This window comes from Sinohyriopsis cumingii, chromosome 14 (assembly GCF_028554795.1).
Source record: "Sinohyriopsis cumingii isolate HCF-2022 chromosome 14, ASM2855479v2, whole genome shotgun sequence".
In the NCBI taxonomy this organism is placed as follows: Eukaryota; Metazoa; Mollusca; class Bivalvia; order Unionida; family Unionidae; genus Sinohyriopsis; species Sinohyriopsis cumingii.
Window position 1 is genome coordinate 26,570,793 of NC_142974.1, and position 20,557 is coordinate 26,591,349.

Genomic DNA, 20,557 nt, shown 5'->3' on the forward strand with positions numbered 1-20,557 from the left:
CCAGGGCTGGTGATTTAAAAAATATTACAAGCCATGGACTCAAACTCCACAAACTTGACTACAATTTCCATACGCCCAAAATTAGAAACAAAATCATATTAAATTGACTTGTGTGATTATTTGGATCACAAAAAATTTCATACAATATTTTCTCCAGGTTCCAAGGTCAGCCATTGGCTAATTCCTCTTTAAATGTCCTTGTTATTCCGTAGAAAAACAGTGTTTATGTTCATTGGAATCAAGTATTGATTTATATTTTTAATGCTGTTCAGAGGTGCTGCTTAATTTGTTTAACCAGTAGTATTTCATTACGTTAGAGTAAGCATGTGCATGGGGCAGCTGAATTATTATTCATTCAACTTAGCTTCAAACACCCAGAACAACACAATAGCAATTAAATAATAACCATTAAAAAAATCAAAATACTCAAAGCAAGCCTTATTGCCGATCTCAACAATGCCAAAGGTCAGATGATTTTTATAATCAAAGATACGAGTCAACACAATATTTGACCCCTTTATTACTGATAATATCTCACAAAACATACTGCCTTTGGCCTATGCTCTCCAGACTTAACAGCCTGTTATGTATAGACTCTGGCCTTAAATTCCTTTATGCAATCACACATCATTCCACCAGTTGCAACAATTGATGGGACAGTTCCGTTACTCATTAGACTGGTTGTGGTTGGTTTCTGATACATACATATCCATAACGGTCTTTTAAAATCATACGTACATGTATGTTAAAGCTTTGTGGACACTAGTTATAGTAACCCAGGCAATCTGTTCCTGATTCCTGCTTCGCTCTGTACATAACATTTAGAGCTTTCGAAAGAATATGATAAGTAGAGATCTTCATGAGGGTATGAGGTATACATGGATATAAATATTATTAATTTACTAGTCTTCAAACATTTTGAAAATAATTTAATGCATTTCATCAACGTGACTGAAATTTCTCAGGCAAACTAGATTATTGTTTTTACTCGACAAGCTCAATGGGCACTTCACACAGAGTACAGCAGGTGCCCGATCTGAAATCTGAAGGGCCCCTGGTGTTGGGCTATCAGATTTTTTATAGCACTGCTGAATAATAAATGACAAGAAAAAGTGGAATAAATGCTCATTTCTACTCTTTGTATCTTACCCAACATATATGTAGTCTCATATATTATTTAGTCATCGTAACCGCTATAGTCGAATAATATAAATGATATAATAATGAAGCAACAAGAATATCCGGCATAACACGGCTTGATAAAGTGTATAGTCTTATGCAACTGACCTAAGAAAAAATACATATAATTCTCTCATTTGATGAACCCTTCTAAAAATGCACTTTGAATTCAAGGCAACTTGTGTGGAATTCTGATAGCTTTTAGGAACCTTACACAAATCTGGTTGTGATCTTATTTGCAGCAAGCAGACTACATGGATGCTACCAATGAAAAAATTTCACTGAACTTCAAGTCGCATTTTCACTAGTGCTGCTGTGGAAAATTAGATAAAATCGTTTATAGCAAAAAGTATATCTTTTATGATCATAAAATCACTTTTATAAAATTTTAGCAATTTCTTTCTGATATATAACTTGACAACGAAGTAAAACAAAGAAGGAAAGCATTAGAACATTTAAGAAATAGGTCTGATTACCTTCTCAAGTGTCATTATCACAGCGTAAAAATACATATTAACATGTATGGCTAATTACCCATTTTTTCCAAACTAATGCTCGATAGCACTGTTAAAACTGACTGGTTCATACATACTTGTTTATAAGCTGTCTTTGACATGCAAAATAAATACTGTGATTACTCTTTACTGGATATATGCTTTGCTTAACTCGTGTACCATAGGTTAGCATGACCACTTTGTCAACAAAAAAACATAGTAATGTCACTTGAGTCATGTTGGTCCCTAAGACCATCAGCTCAACATGCTGATCAGTGTCACAGGTTAAAGTCTGGTTAATAGCAGGAAGCAAAGCACTGATTGTACCTATAAAATAGCCTCACATACTATGCTGACATCTATAGAAATTCTTCATCAGTTTAGAAATTTGGGAATCAGAAAGTTTCTCTTGTTGATGGTGTAAAAATATCTACACCAGCAATTCAAGTCTAGCCATATGTGGCTTTTACCAAACCAGAAAAGTAGTGATTCACATACTGGACTGTGACTCTAACGGAAGAGAAGAGATATGCAAGCATGTCAGCCTTAGGGTCATGTATTGGACAAAACAAACTGAACAGGGGGAAACAAAAACTCTACCAGTGCCTAAGCAGGTCAAGAATTCAACTAAAGGTACGAACACTCATGATAACCTCAGGTGTAGTGGTTTTTAGTCTGTACACACGTGCTCAGCAAAATGAAATTGATACTGTAAAGGTGAAGTGATTTCAAAACTATTTTACTAAACAACAGTAAAAAGGAACAGAACATATAATATGGAAAAGTTCACCTTTAAAATAAATATTTAAACAAAACATAGGTACAGTGATGATTACTGATACAATGTACCTGGAACATTACATATAATGAGGCTCAGTCCAAATAACCTTTCTTAAAAATTCTTATTTTTAAGCCGGTGTGCGTTTGAATTTTGACATACGTTTTGGTCATTTTTCTTAAAGAAAAATATTTCTGGAACACAGGTAGTCAACTAGTCTAAGGTGCTTGCCTTAACAAATCAATGCCTTCTCACCTCTGTCCACTTGAGTTCAAGTTTCAGGCTTGACCAATGGGGTATGTGAGAAAGCTGCCAGTAGCTTCCCATGGGTCGGTGGTTCTTACTGGCATTTTCCCTGAGTTTTTCTGCCACCAGTTATACACTGTCTGCCACGTATAGCCTATCTTAGACTGAGAAATGCCGTTTAAACTCAAAGCAACAACAAGAAAAATATTTACTTCGATCAATAAAAACTAATGGTAATCACTAGATTGGTAATTTGAGGCCAAAACTTTGGATAATACTGAACAAACATGTATGAGATCCAATCTGCAAACATGTCAATTCTAATCTTATGCGTTTAGGCTCTAATAAACAGTAACAAAAAGTGAGTGAAAACAACAAGCTTTGAAAAATTTAGCAAGAAATGTATTTCCCTGGAAAAACTCTGTAAAAATGAAAAAGAAAAAAAAAAGAACTTACGGTTTTAAGAATCAAATCCAAAAATAATCCAAGAATAATCCATGAATTAAATTTTAGAAGTCCTAATAATGAAGTGTTCTAATGAATTTAAGTTTGAGTCTCGACGAAGAATCCAAAATAGAAGGCAATGACATATCCTGTAGTCAGTATGGTGTTGTGTTGTCTACAGTTTTTTTTATTATTCCAGTCAATATTATTCCGGTGTTTGAATTTCATAATAAAATTTAAATGTCTTTGTCCAATAATTCTGTATGAGCACTCAAATATTTCCAGGAAAAAGAAATAATCTTTTAGAATCCAAATAATTCAAATAAAAATTAAAATGTAATTCCCAAACTGGTCACAAACACATTGTAAAGAAGTGTAAAGAAAAAGCCCCGACTGAGAAATATCTCCATAAACAAAGATTATACAGTAACCTAAAACACAAAACAGATTTCCAGATGAGGGTCAACTCCCCAGAATCTTCGAGAATATTTATGTATAAAAAGCATGTAGTCCCAATATGACCATGACAAAAACCAATTATTTTACTCTAAGAATAAGATTTTAAAAAAGTTTACTTGTCTCAGTGATTTCTGAATTAAGGTCTGGAACTAGGTCAGCTTAAGAAACAAAGTTCGGTCTTTACAATTAAGTCAGATCAAACTGAATTTTCTGGAAATTTCAAATTACTAGTTAACAAAATTACATTATTTTGACATGAAATTAAAAATAATTTTTTCTTCAAAACTTACAAATCAAATCAAATGTAAATTAAATAAAAAATATATAACACAATATAAACGTTTATTTAATCTAATTCTGATTGATATTGTTCAAATAAAATGATGCAATTCTTTCCTGGTGTTTTTACAACTGCTTATATCAAGGTGAGAGTGAGGCATCATTTGCTATGAAGGATCAAAACAATATCATCAACAGCAAGTGTTTGACTGCTAGTCATTACCAATATTATCTGTGATTTTTGAAAGATATTTAACTTTAAAGCAGCTTATGATTTTTTTCCAATCAGTTGGATTTTGTATAATCATAAAAAAATACATCTGATCTTAATTTTTCGAGTCAGATTTTTAGGTGCATTAGGTTCTAAAACCTACTTTTATATTATTGTCACAAAAACTTAAATAAAGTCTCATTTTTTTTATATTTTTGACAGTTATTGTTACAATTACTTTTCTTTAGGGTATTGGTTCATCACAAATGTGTTGACTTTACCCATTCCTAGAATTGCAACAAGACACAAAAATCAAAACTCAAGCACCAATGAGGAAGACGAAACTACTTTGGTGCACTGAAAAATCTTTTGTTTTGATTTTAAGATTTGAGTTACCCTTTCTTGATTTTTGATGATTTAGTTGCTAAGATTTCTCTGTGTTTTTATTTTTGAAGCATGGAATCTAGCAGGAATTATGAAAGTTGTTGAAGATCTAAACAGTAAGTGTGACTAGCTAATTATGAGCTCATCATGAATATGTTGCAAAATCATAGAACAATTCTTAGTTTCATTTTGAGATGATCATGAGCCTACTACTAGCTGGCTGACAGCAGATTCAAACTTGTATGCTCACTGCAAGCTTGCTGAGAGCTCACATGTACAACTTTTAGCAAGCTTATTGAAAGCATGCCACGACATTGTTTAATGCTCATTGCCAGCTCACCATAACTTACTGGTAGAAATAATTCCAATTCCAGTTTCCATGTAATATACAGTGAATTCGAGGGCTTGTGTGAAATTTCAGTAAGCTGGCCACTGTCTTAAACTAAGTACATCCTTTTTGTTAGGGAATGAATTATAACTATTCTGTCATTTATCTTTCAGTAATGATGATGATGGCGATAAATTTTATCAAAATCTAATAATAATAATAATAATAATACCAACATGAGGCTGTGAAAAGGATCGATAATTGATGATTACCATGTAACTAACTTGAAACGCATCCTCAGAAAATTTCTCGAATTGCAAATTGTAAATCAGGGAATGCCATAAAACAAATCAAAAGAAAAACTATGTCTCATACATAAGTTTAAACAGCTCCAGAAACATTGTAAAAGTCTATCTGTCAAACACACAGGTCATACACTTCCACAACATCACATCCTCCATAGGACACAATGAATCTGTCCATATTCTTGTAGAAACTGATCATTAATGGACCCTTGTTCTCTTTCTTCTTGGACACTAGTGTCTTAATGAAGTTCCCTTCTGCTGTTATCTGATGGATACAGTTGGACATGAATCCACACAAGTACACGTTTCCTTCTCTGTCAGTACCAATGCCAGCTGCACTCCTCAAGTTCTGATCCTTATAGATGCTGAGAATATCCCAGGTCATATTGTAGGTGACAAGTTTGCTCCCAGTCTCATACGATATACATACAGTCGAGTTAGTAGTATTCACTTTTATATGGTTTGGTTCAAAAAGTTCTTGACTTAGATAACTGTCACTTTGTAAAGTCCTGATCTCCTTCCCATCCATGTCCAGTATCAAAATACTATGTTTATCTTTATGTGTAGTTATCACAAACTGATCATTCACAACTGTTATGCCCCGACAATTGAACCTTGTTTTGATCTTCCTGACCTTGTACATCTTGTTCTTAATCCCAACTACCTGGATTACTTTCTCAGAAGGAATTGTCACAACAATCTCCGTGTCAGATAACAAACAAGCAAACCGTGGGGACCCTTCAAATACCATGCTCTCATGATACTTATAATCTTGTCCAAACATCTTAATTTTCAAATTACTGAAGTCAACCAGCAGAATTCTGGTATCTGGCAAGTGCATAATGTCAGTTATACGGCACATTGTGGTATCTCCTGATACTTTCACATTCATGTCTAATACCTTTATGACTTTCCTATCTCTCAGTGGGGTTCTGTTGGATCCACTCACATTCACCGCCTGAAATGGTACTTTAGATAACTGCACTGGACAAGGAGAAATATCTAACTTTTTCCGAATTAAATTTATTTTTCCTAATTTGGATATGGCATCTGCCAGAATCTTGATGGTTTCATCAATGTTCAAAGTAAGTCTAACATCTGTTATTTCTGTCTGATATTCGGATATTGCCTGAAAGTACCTTTGTTGGTTCTGGTCCAAGTTATGGATCATAATTACCTTCTGAATCTCAGACCCATGGGTCATCATGAGTTCAAGCTGGATCCGATCACTGTCGATAGCAGTAATCAAACTTTGTCCCTTCATTTCCTGCATCTGCATGGTTAAATTTTCTGATTTCCAATTACTTTCAAGATGACAAATAGCATCCTCTTCAAACTTCTGTAACTTAATCAGTTGGTCTTTAAAGTAGTGGATCTCTTGTACAATGTCTTCCTTGTCCTTTTGAATGGTGTCATTATTCACTTTGATCTTATGTGTTATTTGTTTCAAATGATCCTTAAATTTAGCTAGATTTGCTTCCACTTCCTTTGATTTCATATTAATATCAAAAGTCTTCATCATGTCATCGACTGTGACAACTCTTTCACATTTTCGATGTTCCAGAAATCCACAAGTATTACAGCACAGTGTACTGTGATCACTGCAGAAAAATTTGATACGTTCAACAGAATGCCTGGGACACGCCTCTATGGTGGCCAAGTTGGGCATCAAACAATCAAACCTACTGTCACTATTTATGTTGAAGACTTCATGCTGACTCAAAGCGGGAAAGTCATCATGGAATTCTTTGCATGCCATACACATAGACTTGTTACAAGCTTTGCAAAAGCAGGTTGCTGGTGTTTCTCTCTCTCGTTTTACACACTGGTCACAAAATTTGTTTCCATTCCTACCTACTGTGACATCCATTAATGAAGATACAATGCTGTTCACAGGGAATGATTCCGCCCATTGTTCAACACTGATGTTAGGACTCGATGAGGTTGTGTCTGCTCTACACACTGGACAAGGAAAAGAAGCTTGTGCTGTTCCTCTTTGTGAGACCTTACTGTTGATATGTGACTGCAGACATGAAGCACAATATGTGTGTCCGCACGGGAGAACTTTTGGTCGTTTTAATGTCTCTAAGCAGACAGGACACTGCAAAATTTGAGATAACTGCCCTTCAACTTTCAGAACCGTCGCCATGTTGGTCTGACTTATCACTAGAATCAGAGGGGCATGTTCTAATAGTCACTGACGGTAACCACTTGGAACAGACAGCTGTTGAGAGCACCTGCAAAATAAATCCTGTAAAATGTTACCAGCAGGAAGTAAATTCTAATGTGCTATTTGTTCAATTTCCTTTTTTATTTTAAATTCCTGATGTCTATACCAAAATATCTTAAATCAATATACCAATGTGGAAAAATGCAGGCTGCAATCATAATCATCCTGAAAATAAATAATCCAAGCAGGTTACATAGAGAAAGAAAATTTAAATTTAGCAGGGTTTATTCAACATAAAAGCATCAGAGATAAAAATGAATAAATTGTGAATCTGATACAATTTGAGAATGTAAAACAGAAATCTTTGATCAGTATACCAAATGGATCACTGACTGTTCAAAGCACAAGGAAAATAAATATTGCAAAAATTGTTACTGACACATTAAGAAAACTTAGAATTGGCTTTATCTATGGGAACGGCCTGGATTTTGTCACAACTTTAAGTTTATTACAGGGCTGCACAAATCCTATAGGGGGTTTCACAGTTGTAATGGAGTTACTGATTGTAGCACCTAAAATTACCTCCCTTAGCTCTAATGTGCATGCTTTCAAAATTATTCCAGTTCTGGATAGTTCACAGTTCTACAATTGGCTAGCAAAACATAAAGTCAACAATGGAAGGAATCTTAGCTGTACTACAGATCATTCTGGTCAAATGAATAAATTATATATGTTTAACATATTTTGTTCATACTAGGATAATAATTATAGACATTAAATCAGATAGTTAGATTCCGTGTCAATACATTATATCAGATAATTAAATAATATTTACTTTCCATGCTTAAATGATATCAAATATTTAAATTAAATACACTGTCCATACCTGATAATATAGATTCATTATCCATAATTTCAGATACATTTGTAGGACCATTTCACTTTGCTCTCCGATTTTAAACATTTATTGCACATTTTTGCTACATAACTTTAACGAAAATAATCTCAAATATTTATTAATATTTGGGTGTAAATATCATACAATATTCAGATTAAATAACATGACCAATGACATTTTTATTGTTTCATTTTCTTTTTGACTTTTGAAACATTAAGTATCGGACGGTACATGCAATAACTTTCAGCATGATTTTTCATTGCTTCTGCTGACATGTAATAACTCTCAAATTTGCTGGGCTCTTTAGACAACATTTCTGATTGCCACCAGCAAATTCATATAGAACAGCCTTCTTAAAATTAGTTTAATTCTGTTTAGCTTTCCTTGCATCAAATATGTAAGTTTTAAAGATCCAATTATTCCACAGATTCCGCCCTATTACTTTGGTTCGCCTTTTAAATAATACTGATCCACGTGACCGGATGTGAAATTGCAAACAGTATGATTTAAAAAAGAGACTGCTTGTAAGAACATACTCTACAAGTCAATAATAAATGGATACTCACAAATATTCATATTTGTTGTCTTTATCTATCAGTCACTCTTTCTATCTTAGCATCATTTTATACTAGTTTTTAACCAGAAGCATGTTTATGTAATATATGTATGCGAACACACTTCCATTTGAGGATATACATACCCATGCACCAGATGAAATGAGACATACATACATACAGACAGACAGGCTGATAGGTGAGAGCCACAAATGTCCTATACATGCATAGTGTGTCTAACATCGATATTTCTCCAAATTGTATACTATAAAATTTCCAACCATTCAAGGAAATAAAATTAAATTAATCATCAAGGAGACTCGTACATGTGCCTGCCTGTTCAAGTGTGGTTGACATTTGTGCATTTTGAAAAAAACTCAAGTTATTTAATGAAAAATATAATGAACATTAATAGAAAAACAACAGTCTAAATCAATAATAAAAGAACCTTAAGAAATTTGAACAATTTTCTCATTGTCGTTCAACCTCCATTAACTGCTATGATTAAAGCTGTAAAAAATAAACATATTTTCATTATTCTTCATGCAAGATAAATTGCAATAACTTTTTACGCAGCGATAAACTTTTGCACAATCAAATAATGCAAACTAGGCATTATGTAATCTGTATGAGTTGGTAACTGACAGTTTATACCCCGATAAACTCAGAAAAAACGTTAAACTCTTATAATTAAAATTTCATTTAATCCTTATGATATTTTGTTTCCATCATTAAAAACAGAAATCTTAATTGAGTGTAGTAATACATGTTTGGGGTTTTCTGTTGTATAACTATTTATAGCACTTGGGGTTGTCCTGCTTGATCGCAATAAGGTCATCATAATACCAGTCCTTCAACCAATGGAAGGCAAATTTATTCAATTATTTTTTGTTAATTGTTAGAATGTTCTTTTCCTTTAATGCTTACTTCGTGTTTGCCTTCACTGGCAGTGTTTATCTTATGCTGTACATGTGACTATTTATAGAAGTGGGTATTATTAGAAAAGTAGTTCTCCTTACAGTTCATACAGATATAAACGCAGTTCATTTTGATCATGTCGTAACATTCTGACCAACGGAAATGTTACTTTCCTTTACCAGCTACTGGCAATGCAATTATTATCTGTTAATTGCTACTGTTACCATAGTTTTCTTGTCCACTGAAATGACCACACAATCAACTTATGTGCAGTTTAAGGTGCCAGTTATATGCTGGAGATGACAATTACTGAACCCAGCCAATCTGGACCTGAGCTAATCATGGATGGGCACAGGACATTACATGTAATTATTACAAAATGACATCCATGAATAAAAATAAATAACATGCTGAATGTAGTTTCTTTATCATTTGTTCCACAGTACCTTTGCCTTGTTAGTATGTCAGTATTTGAATTGGTGGCCCTTAGTCAATATTTGAATTGTGGCCCATAGTCAATATTTGATATGGTGGCTCATAGTCAATACTTGAATTGGTGGCTCATAAGTCAATATTTGAATTGGTGGCCTACAGTCAATACTAGAATTGGTGGCCCATAGTCAGTACTAGAATTGGTGGCCCATAGTTAATACTGGAATTGGTGACCCATAGTCAGTACTTAAATTGGTGGCTTATATCCTGCTTACTAAAGCAAATTATATTATTGTCAAGGAATGCACAGTATGACATCAAAAATTAATTTACCCATTGTTCCAATGTCACACACAAAATAATTAAAAATTACTACATGTATTTATCAAAACAACTAAAAAGTGTCACTAAAGTATCACTAATAAATAACTAATTGCACAAATAAGTGTCAACACTTTCGTTATATGTGGCTTATTTGACACACCATAACAGAACACACATGGATATATATCATACATTCACCATCACTGAGCATGCTGCGCCATACTTTAACATTCATGTTTAGTGACAACATACAACAGAATGAAATTAGTACCTTGTTTCGAATGATGCAAATGCTTATATATTTTACCATATCTAATTGTAATTTTCTTACATTTTGTGATTTTCTTCCACTGAACTACAATCATCATTCTTCATGGGAATTGCCTTCTTATGCACTTATGGAAATGTTCTACAAATACAGTAGTTCTCAAGCTTACAAACAAAGTAAATATATCTCATATGTGCATAAAATACACGGGTTACTCTAGCAGGTGAAGTGTGTTACTAAGTTACTGAAAAGATGTACATTTTGCCTTCCTCTGTTTATTACATACAAAGTACATTTAGGATCTTTAACAAATACTAAGAAATTGTTTTGTTATATTTATACTGGTATTAAGAACGAAGGACTGACAATAGTGGAAAATATAAAGATCAGTGATTAGTATTTACAGTAGTACTTACATAAACAGGAGAGAAAACAAGAACCAAAATGAAAAATAAAGAAATAAATAAATCATTAAATACCATGTATTTCACGAGCTTTAAGGATATTTCTTTGTATTAACAATACCAACCATAACAGTACCATCTATATTTAAATGTTTGATAGTTTATATACAATGTAATATGACTCAGTCATGGGACTGTGCTGATTGAAAGACCACTATCAAATTGTCAGTTTCCATTACATGGCATCATGATATTTGCCATATGTGGTAAGGCCCCATCTATATGCATAATGTAATAAATGTTTTATCTTCTTTAGTCTTTATGGAACACAATAATTACAGTGCAGTAGCTCAGTTCTGTTATTGACTAAACATAAAATTGTTTATTTTAGGTTTTATAAAAACCTTCTGCACAAAACATATTGTACATGCACCAGGATTCTTAAAAGACATGTAACCTCAAGTGTTCATTCTTGGAATTTAAATGTGTCCCATTTCCGACACAAGGAAATTCCAACCTGTGCATTTGTATGACACATTAATCTGTGCTAGAAAATAAGTCTCAATTACCCTTAACTGGCATCTGGAAAAATTCACTAATGAGCACATGCTGTCCATAACAAATTTAATGTATATAATACCTACGTAAAATCAATATGAACTGGGCAGAGATAACAGATCAATGGTACAATGTTTAGGTGCGCATAACTGAAATAAGATTAAATTGTTTTAAGACGAGTTTTGACATTTCTGAAAGATAAAGAGGGAATCAATTATGATTTGATTTGATTGTCTTGCATACCAAACTACAATCAATTTGAAAAACTGGAAGATATGATGGTTTGAAACACAGCCTATGATATAATGCATTTTTGATATATGTATTAACTTGGTGATCTTTTTATCTTTAGGTCTGTCAGTGGTAGGGGGTGCTGTTTTTTATGATTTACATGATGTACTTCCATATTTCCATATGAAGATTACAGACATATACTTGGCATCTTTTTATATGCCATTCTCATCCATGACTGTGTGTCACAACAAAACTACATTCAAACAGACTACCTGTTAACTGTCAGCGACTTGTATTTAGCATTTTACACCATATAAGGCTGCTTCATCTAATCAGGGGCAGGACTGACTTTTGCACCCAGAGGTTTTTTGATCAAAAATAATTATCTTTACTTCTTAATTTTATTTTTTCATTCTTATTTATTCAGTTTATCTTAACCCTGATATGGAAATATAGTTTTGTAACACAAGATCTCACAGGGCTAAATTATTTTACCAAAGAAATGAAAATCAAATTCTATTTAAAATTGTCTGTGATTGAGTGGCATGCCGTCAATTTTTGTTCCATCTAGCGTAGACATTTGACTAAAATTTGACACAATTTTCAGGCTCAAAATCACCCACTGGTATCTCCAATAACATTTTTCCCAGCTCCAATAATCTGATATTCTTCAGATCTTTAAATATCATTTTCATCATAACAATTATTAGCCAGTATTTGCCAAACGAAATAAACTAAAATTGAACCTTGATGGGAAGCCCATAGTTTAAACATGAATTTGTAAACTTTCCTTTAGGCATGTTTAAATTATTACATAATATATTTTACTGGGCACAATGTACAAATCAAATCTACTTTACCAGCCACGCATGCCATGAGACTAGCAATACAAATGGTGAGATCCTGGTCAAATTTGATCAATGCTGTAGTTTTTGCTCTTCTGTCAACAAATTAAAGTTATACATAATGTTATACACACAATTTCTGAGAAAATGTATCATCATCCTGTCAATTTCATGCAGATATGACCAGATGTAAGCGTGTTCAAGTTTGCTAGGCTGGCTTGTAAGCAGCTACCCTAAGCCAACACCACACAGTATCCACAATTCCAACTTTCTGACAGGCATATGGCTCTGACCCTACACCCCAACAAAAGTGACCAAATATAAAAAATGGGGTGGCAACCATCAGAGGAAAACTGGATTACTTTATGCTGAACAAACTGTTGCAATAAAATATTTACCATGGAATTGGTGGGAAGGGGAAAGGAGGGGGCCAACAGAATCACGTCACTTGGTATTAATTTGTAGATGACAAAAATGTTTTCAAGTCTTTTTCATTTTAAATAACAAAAATAAGTGCCTGTGCCTGCAACTGCTGTCTCCGATGAATTCTCAATTTAAAGGATAACATGGCCATTAGACATTTGCCCAAGATTCTAAAACATTCCATATAGTAAGTATGATTTTGTTATCAATTTTTGCCACTTATATTGATATGCAGATTGGTACAACAAAAGTATCAGTGCATCAATGAATCGTTTCACCCCTAAGTGTTTACAAGTATCATCATTTTTAATAAAATCAGCCAAGTTTCTATTTTCTTGACATCATAGTTTTGTGACAAAGTACTTTTTTCAACAGGTAAATTAACAAAGAGTGACCAACTGTTGAAAGCAGGTCAGGTTCATGTATGCAGAAATTATTATCATATTTATTAATATTGCTAGAAATGACAAGAGTACTCAATAATAAATGTATTCAATAGAGCTGTAGAACCACCATTTGTATCAACACTACATGTTCATTTTTACATAAGATTATTATTTCTACCTTTGTTTATCAACATTTTCAATGGTATTCTTTTCTTGATTAAATGTTCTTTTGTCTTGTGCAGTTTATACTTCCCAAGCATGTTCTCTGTATGATTGAAAAACTGCACTTTAAAAAAAAAACTGCAACTTTTAGGATATCAATTTCATCATTAGTATCTGATGGAAGAACACAGACGACCCCAATATAAACATCATCGACAGTTTTAGAACCAGTTGTATTGACTTAAAACCAAAGTATCTCATTTGAGTCAGACTGAACGATAGTTACAAATACAAACGTATACATTTTTTGAGAACATTGCAGGTAGTCATCAATTATGTAGTAAGCATGACCTTGCCCAGTGACATCATGTCGATGATGTCTATGTATAATATATGGATAACCACATGAAGCCTAGTCACGTTACCGATAAAGCAATAAGTTGTTTTCTGCCTTTATGTTGGGGACATGACTCCACCACCAAGCAAACAATTGCTGGTCTCTATTATCAATAGCCCTTAAAGCAGGTCACAACCACAGGGACTTGTTCAGCCCTGTAATGTAAGACATCTACCCTGATATTTATGTTTCTGTGTAGACATCTTATTGTCTAAATAATGGTAATAGTATTCTGTAGTGTGGAATTCAATGGCAGTCAAGAATGCTAAAATCAGTTTAAAGGATAATAAGTATCTTCAATTAAACTTATATATCTAAACACTTTCTTCAATATTAGAATATTTTCATTCGTTTTGTTACAGAATTATACTTCATCATACTACTATAATTTCAGCATTCCTGGCTAAAAATTTTGCCTCTTTTTCCCTATCAGTCAACTAAGCATGCAACATCGTTATTCAGGCAGTAAAACATCGACCCAAAAATATAAATATCAAAGTCAATGTCGTACACAGCAGGGCTCATATAACTGCTTACAAATTACCTACTGCCCTTTGACTGGTTAAAAGAAAATTATGTCCAGCATTCACTTATAGCTTATTTTCATGTGGTTAATTCAAAGGCAGTATACCATTCTGTGTACCGTTCCGGTGGCCGAGTGGTTAGAGTGTCTGTCTTAGAAGCGGGAGGTTGTGGGTTCGATCCCCAGCAGAGTCATAGCAAAGACTTACAAAAATGATAAAAACAGCTGCCTCGCTTGGCACTCAGCATTAAGAGGTTAGTGTTAGGACTGGTTGGCCTGGTGTCAAGATAATGTGACTGGGTGGGACATCATGCTATATGACTGCGGTATGATACCCCAGTGCTGGACATCACTATAAACTGCCTCACTTCAGACATCATAGCGATATGACTAAAAATTTTTTAAAGCTAAGTCAAAAATCCTAATTACACAGACACACCATTCTTGTTGTTACTGCATATTAAGCAGGTGTGATTGTGGCCATATCGAGCAGTGGAAAAATGGTCATGCATTCCTTAAAGGTATGATAGTAAGCAAAACTTTCTTGGATAAACATACCAAGCCGAATGCCTGAGTACCAAATTTATTACAATAAACGAAATGTAGCTTTGAAATATCAGCTTTGATTCTTAAATAGGTCGCATGAGAAAGGACAAAAGTGTTCTCCTTGATATTATTTTATATGTTATTCCTAAATGTAAGACCTCGATGCTGATATTTATGTTTTGGGTAGCACTAAAACATAAATAACATGTGACATGTCTTACATTGTGGGACTAATTATATCATGATTCCCACGCTTTTCTAAAGATAAATTTCCTGGTCATTTCCAGGGTTTTTCCAAGATGAAATTACTTTTTTGAAGGTTCACATCTGACTATTACTGAATGAATTAAAGAAAATTTTAGATTATTTTCTAGATCTAAAGATGTTTCTCTTTCAAGACTCTCCAAAAACATAGAAGTCAAAAAAGATGATCATGTACAAATTCCCAAAATGTATCACACTAAACAAGTTTGATTATATCCCTACAATATGGCATGTAAAGTCATTTCAATGTACAGAATAAAAATTCTGACTTTATTTTGCTGCATTATGTTGCTAAGTGGGAACAACATAATGAACATAAATTATGTTTTGTTTCTTTTCAAACGTTTAATTCTAAAGAATTATATATATATATATATATATATATATATATATATATATATATGCCTCTTATAGAAAGTAACATGTCCTATTACAGCAATATATATGGAAAAACAATAAACCCAAATAATTAGAATCTTGTCTTGTAACTAAAAGAGTTTAAGCCTGAATAAAATCCCAAACAAGATTTTTCAAACAACCTAATCTCCTTAAGACGATCTGGTTAAAAATCCATAATTTAAAAACACATTTTTAAAAGGGTTGATTTAAATTTTGACAAAAGACTTTCAAAATTGTATACTGTTGAATAAACAAGGACTGAATTTTCTGTAAAATCAACTTGTCTTCTTGTAATTCGTCAAACAGTCCCCAAACTAAAACTGATACAGGGGCTCGTATCGTTTTTTAATATAGTACAAGGAATGAAAATTTCGCATTTCAGCTGAGATTCAACAATTTGTACTACAAATTTGGCTTAAAATGAATAGCAGTCCATTTTCTAATCCGACTTTCCTCCGATTATTCCCACTCCATTTTTCACATTTAGATATTTATATTGGGGTGTGGGTCATTGCAACTGTATATCGAAAATTTGGAATTTGCCACCACTGTGGAATAGCAACATATGATAATCACTTACCAGTGGACCTGTAAAATTTAAACTTATGTTATATCGACTCATATCTGCATAAAATCGAGTGGAAAATGACTTATTTTCTCAGAAATGGCAATTATTATAATCATTATGTCGTTAATCTGCCATCAGACAAGACGAAACTATGGTATAGATGATACCCGACTCAGTACTTGCCATTTGCATTACTAGTCACATGATTTCACAAATCTCAAATAACGACATCAGTTGTCCAACAGTGACATGAAATCAACAATAAACTCCTGTATAATGTTGCTGTACAGAAAATAAATTATATTAAATGAAAGTCAGATACTTTTTGTAAAAACCAGCAATCTGGCCAGTCTGATTTATCAAGCAGAGAACACATGTCAATGTGGTAGTTAAGTGATACAACAAAACTCCAGAACTTGGAATATATAAATATGGAGAATTTTGTGTTCTTTTGTTTATGTATTTTTATTGCAACTGCTATACGATTTTCATTTAATATTTTTTTAATTATTTTCTCCACAACATTTGAAAATGTGGGTTGTTAGATTTGTGTACTCATGTGACTAGCACGGCAAATCGTGAGTACCAGGTCACATTTCATCAATGATGTAGTTTTATCTTGTCTTTCAGCAGATTAATTTTTGTTGTTGTTGTTGTTGTAGGGTTTAACGCCATTTTTCAGCACACAATAGGCTATACACGGCGGCCAGTATTAATGGTGGAGGAATAACCTGGGAAAGCCTCGGAAAGAACCACCGACCCTCGAGAAGCTACTGGCAAGCTTTCTCACGTATCCACCTTGGCTGAATCCGAGACTCGAACCCATGCAGACAGAGGTGAGATGGCAGTGATCCGTAACGGAGAGCACTTTAGACCACTCGGCCACTCGGGGCCCCTTCAGCAGATTATAGACAACAATTTCTATACTCATAATTTACGAGAAAAAAGCAATTTTCATATCGATTTCATGCATGTATCACTCGATCTAACATTTAAACTTTACTAGGCCATCCATAAGTGGCTACGCTTTGCCACCACCATGTTGGCCTCTTGTGATGCTAGACTGGTTTTCATACCTTCCATGTAAAGAAAGATAAGGATATCTAGCTGACTTTCAACATATAAGTCTACTAGACGAATCTAATCCACTGGGCATTTGGATTGACTCAGCATATATGTTTATTGCAAGCAGCCAACTGATCCATACTGCACCCTCTGAATATTCTGGCTAGAACTCGGTAAATTTAACTCACATTCAGTTTAATTATGACTCAATTATGTGATCGTTTCGAGCAATTAATGGCGGTGGAAAATTCCCGGATTTTTCCAGACTTTCATCAATATTTGCGAAATTAAAGGACTTGTCACGGTCGGGGGAAAAAATGTCATTTCTCCCAACTTTTTCCCCAATTTCCCGGTAGCATGGGAACCCTGTTATATGTATGACTGTTAAAGTGTATGCAACGATATGAATCCCTGTGCCATACATCATACATGTACTGTAGTATGTATTAATACATGAATTACTTTTATGTGGGTAAACTGCAAGCAACTGTATAGCTCAAACTGTCCCAACACGTTAGGTGGCAGGGTCGTTTTGTAAATTGGCTCCTGGCAAATTTCTTAATTTAAGGCTATGGTGTGACTTTTTCAGCTATTATTGTTTATATTTACAGATATGGATATATTTGTGAATTGGGTGTTTCGGGCTTATGTTGTTCTTGAAACTGATGTCAGGCATGTACACCTTCCATAGTTGCTCTGCAGTATGTTGATCATGAAATACCAATACCGTAGTTGGCTAAGAAGAGCTAGCCTCCCACTGCAGTAGACACGTGGGTTCAAGGCAAGTAGAGTACGGTGTTACGAAACACCCAAATCCACTCAAATCCACCCAAATTCACACCAAATCCACACCAAATCGCATTTTGTCTGTCGTCTCATCTCTAAATTGCAACGGAACCTCCCCTCCCCCATTTTTTTAAAAAAAATTTAAAACAAATCTTTTTCCAGAAATCGAATTATTTTTTTATTGTGCAGTTTTACACAGTTCTGTTGGGTTAGGTCTATTTAGACTGACGAGAAACCTATAAATTGGTATCATATTTGTCAAATGACCAAAAACAAATGTTGCAAATATTTTATTGTCATACAGAAAATGTTATATTGATTCAATATTATGATGGTGAAAAAGAATATTTGCAACATTTGTTTTTGGTCATTATTATATATTTTATAGGTCATTTATATGGAATCCTTTTAGGGACAATCGCTACATCTTGTAGTATTTGGCTGGGCGATGGAGCGATGAAGTGATGCGATGGAGCGATTTGTCATTTATTTATTAATTGAGTGGAGATTAAAGTTGAAAGATTGCACTAGGGTGTGGATTTGGGTGGATTTGGTGTGGATTTGGGTGGATTTGAGTGGATTTGGGTGTTTCGTAACACCCAGTAGAGTATCTCAATAACGGCTTGGATGACAACTATTCTGAATTGCATCAGACTATTTAGTATACAATGTTTTTCAAAATTTTCATTCAACAATTTATAACCTAACTGTAGCTTAGGGTTTCTAACACTAACTTATTTGTGGCTCTTGGTGTAAACAAGCCGACATAATGTTGTGTCCTTTCCTTGTTCTATAAGATTCCATTTAGTGAAGTCTGCATGCAAGTTTTACAATTTCTTGTTTTACTGTTTCTAAAACAAATACAAAAGGAGCGTCATTTGTCTGAATATTTTCGAAGAGATGTAACTCGAACATTTAAGGAATGATTGAGAGTATCAAAGAACGTTAACTACATCAAATATATTGCTTGAAAAGATAGACTCGCCTATGCAAATATGGCGACCATGTTTTAAAAGAAATTCTCGGTCGATTCGAAATGTCAACAAATTGACTGTTTTTTACCTCTTGGTGACAACCAGATATACATTATACATTGATCAATGGAATGACTAAATTTTGTTATCTTTTATATCATTGATGAATTTTGTTTTAAAATCGTAAGTAGGGTAAAACAAACGGGGGTCGGGGTGCGAATGCTATAACTTATTTGATTTCTGTCGAGTACGTGGACGACTGATTAACCTCACTTTTAGCTCTGAAAAATGTATATGGCACACTGCTTCGCTGCCTCTGCAATTCTCTACCATTTAATTTATGTAGCCCTAGTGTGTGCGAGGCTCCCCCAAGTGGAACGATGTTTTGTGCAGCCTTCCCAAAAGACAGAGTCGATGTTGAACGAAGCAAGTCATTCCTTACCCAAGTAATTCCGTACCCCAGTCGTTTCGTAACAAAATGAGTCTTATGGTAGTTTCGTACCTAATGCTACATAAATGTATTGCACACACATACTTACCAATATAACCACAAAGTTCGTATTAAAATATATTTCTTATATATTTCAGACTGTTACATATTTGATTTGAGGTATTGCCTTGGTGATTAACTTTGTATAATAATTTACTCATTTTAGTTTGCATACAAATTATGGAGATTTATAGCAAAACCTCTTTTTTATGTACGGAGACAAAATATGACATTAATTAAAAGATGAGGCATTGTTGCAGAAGCGGGCAAAGCCAATCTTCTCCTGTATGTGCTAGTTAGCCTCTTATTAGGCGAAGCCATTGCAAATGTTATAGATTCAACTGGTACACATATTAATCCGAAGAAAAAAAAATTGAGAAGATAACTGAGTCAAACATGTAAAAAAAAAAAAAAAAAAAAAAAGCTGGCGAGAATATTCTCTGTGGAAGAGCAACCAGAACGGAGTCATCTTCTCCTCACAATTACTGAAACGTTAAAGTAGCACAGACGCCATATCAATTGACTCACAAGGCAAATTAATTGCATTATGGTTCTATCATTAATTTGTTAACACTATACTAGTTACTGTTTTTAAAAAAAAAATAAAATCCTAAAACAAAAGTGTTTATAGTAATTCCTATTGATACTTTTCTAAATAGCTAGGCATCTTTTGCTACGCCAGTATATGTTTTCTTAATGTAGTTAATAAAACTCTAGAATGTACAATTTGGAATAATATTGTTTGTTCTTTTCATAAAGAAACCATTGTGTTAGTCTTTTGTCTTAATGTGTGCTTCAGTTACTCGTTGGATTGTAATTATAATATTCTATTCAGGTGAATAGATCTTTGCTGCACTATAAA

General features: G+C 33.8%; 1 protein-coding gene across 4 annotated transcripts; it reads right to left on the reverse strand.

Moving 5' to 3' along the window:
• Positions 1–502: 502 nt before the first annotated feature.
• On the reverse strand, positions 503–19,636 carry LOC149783470 (uncharacterized). 4 transcript variants are annotated; one of them, XM_089931723.1, is made up of 2 exons: positions 19,536–19,636; positions 503–7,344 (listed from the first exon to the last, which is right to left on the reverse strand). In XM_089931723.1, the coding sequence occupies exon 2, from the start codon at positions 7,254–7,256 to the stop codon at positions 5,220–5,222; it is 2,037 nt and encodes a 678-aa protein (XP_089787849.1). In that variant the 5' UTR covers positions 7,257–7,344; positions 19,536–19,636; the 3' UTR covers positions 503–5,219. The 4 variants fall into 4 exon arrangements, with proteins under 4 accessions (XP_089787849.1, XP_089787848.1, XP_089787847.1 ...); XM_089931722.1 differs by having other exon boundaries at positions 19,479–19,636; XM_089931721.1 differs by having other exon boundaries at positions 19,474–19,636.
• Positions 19,637–20,557: the final 921 nt, after the last annotated feature.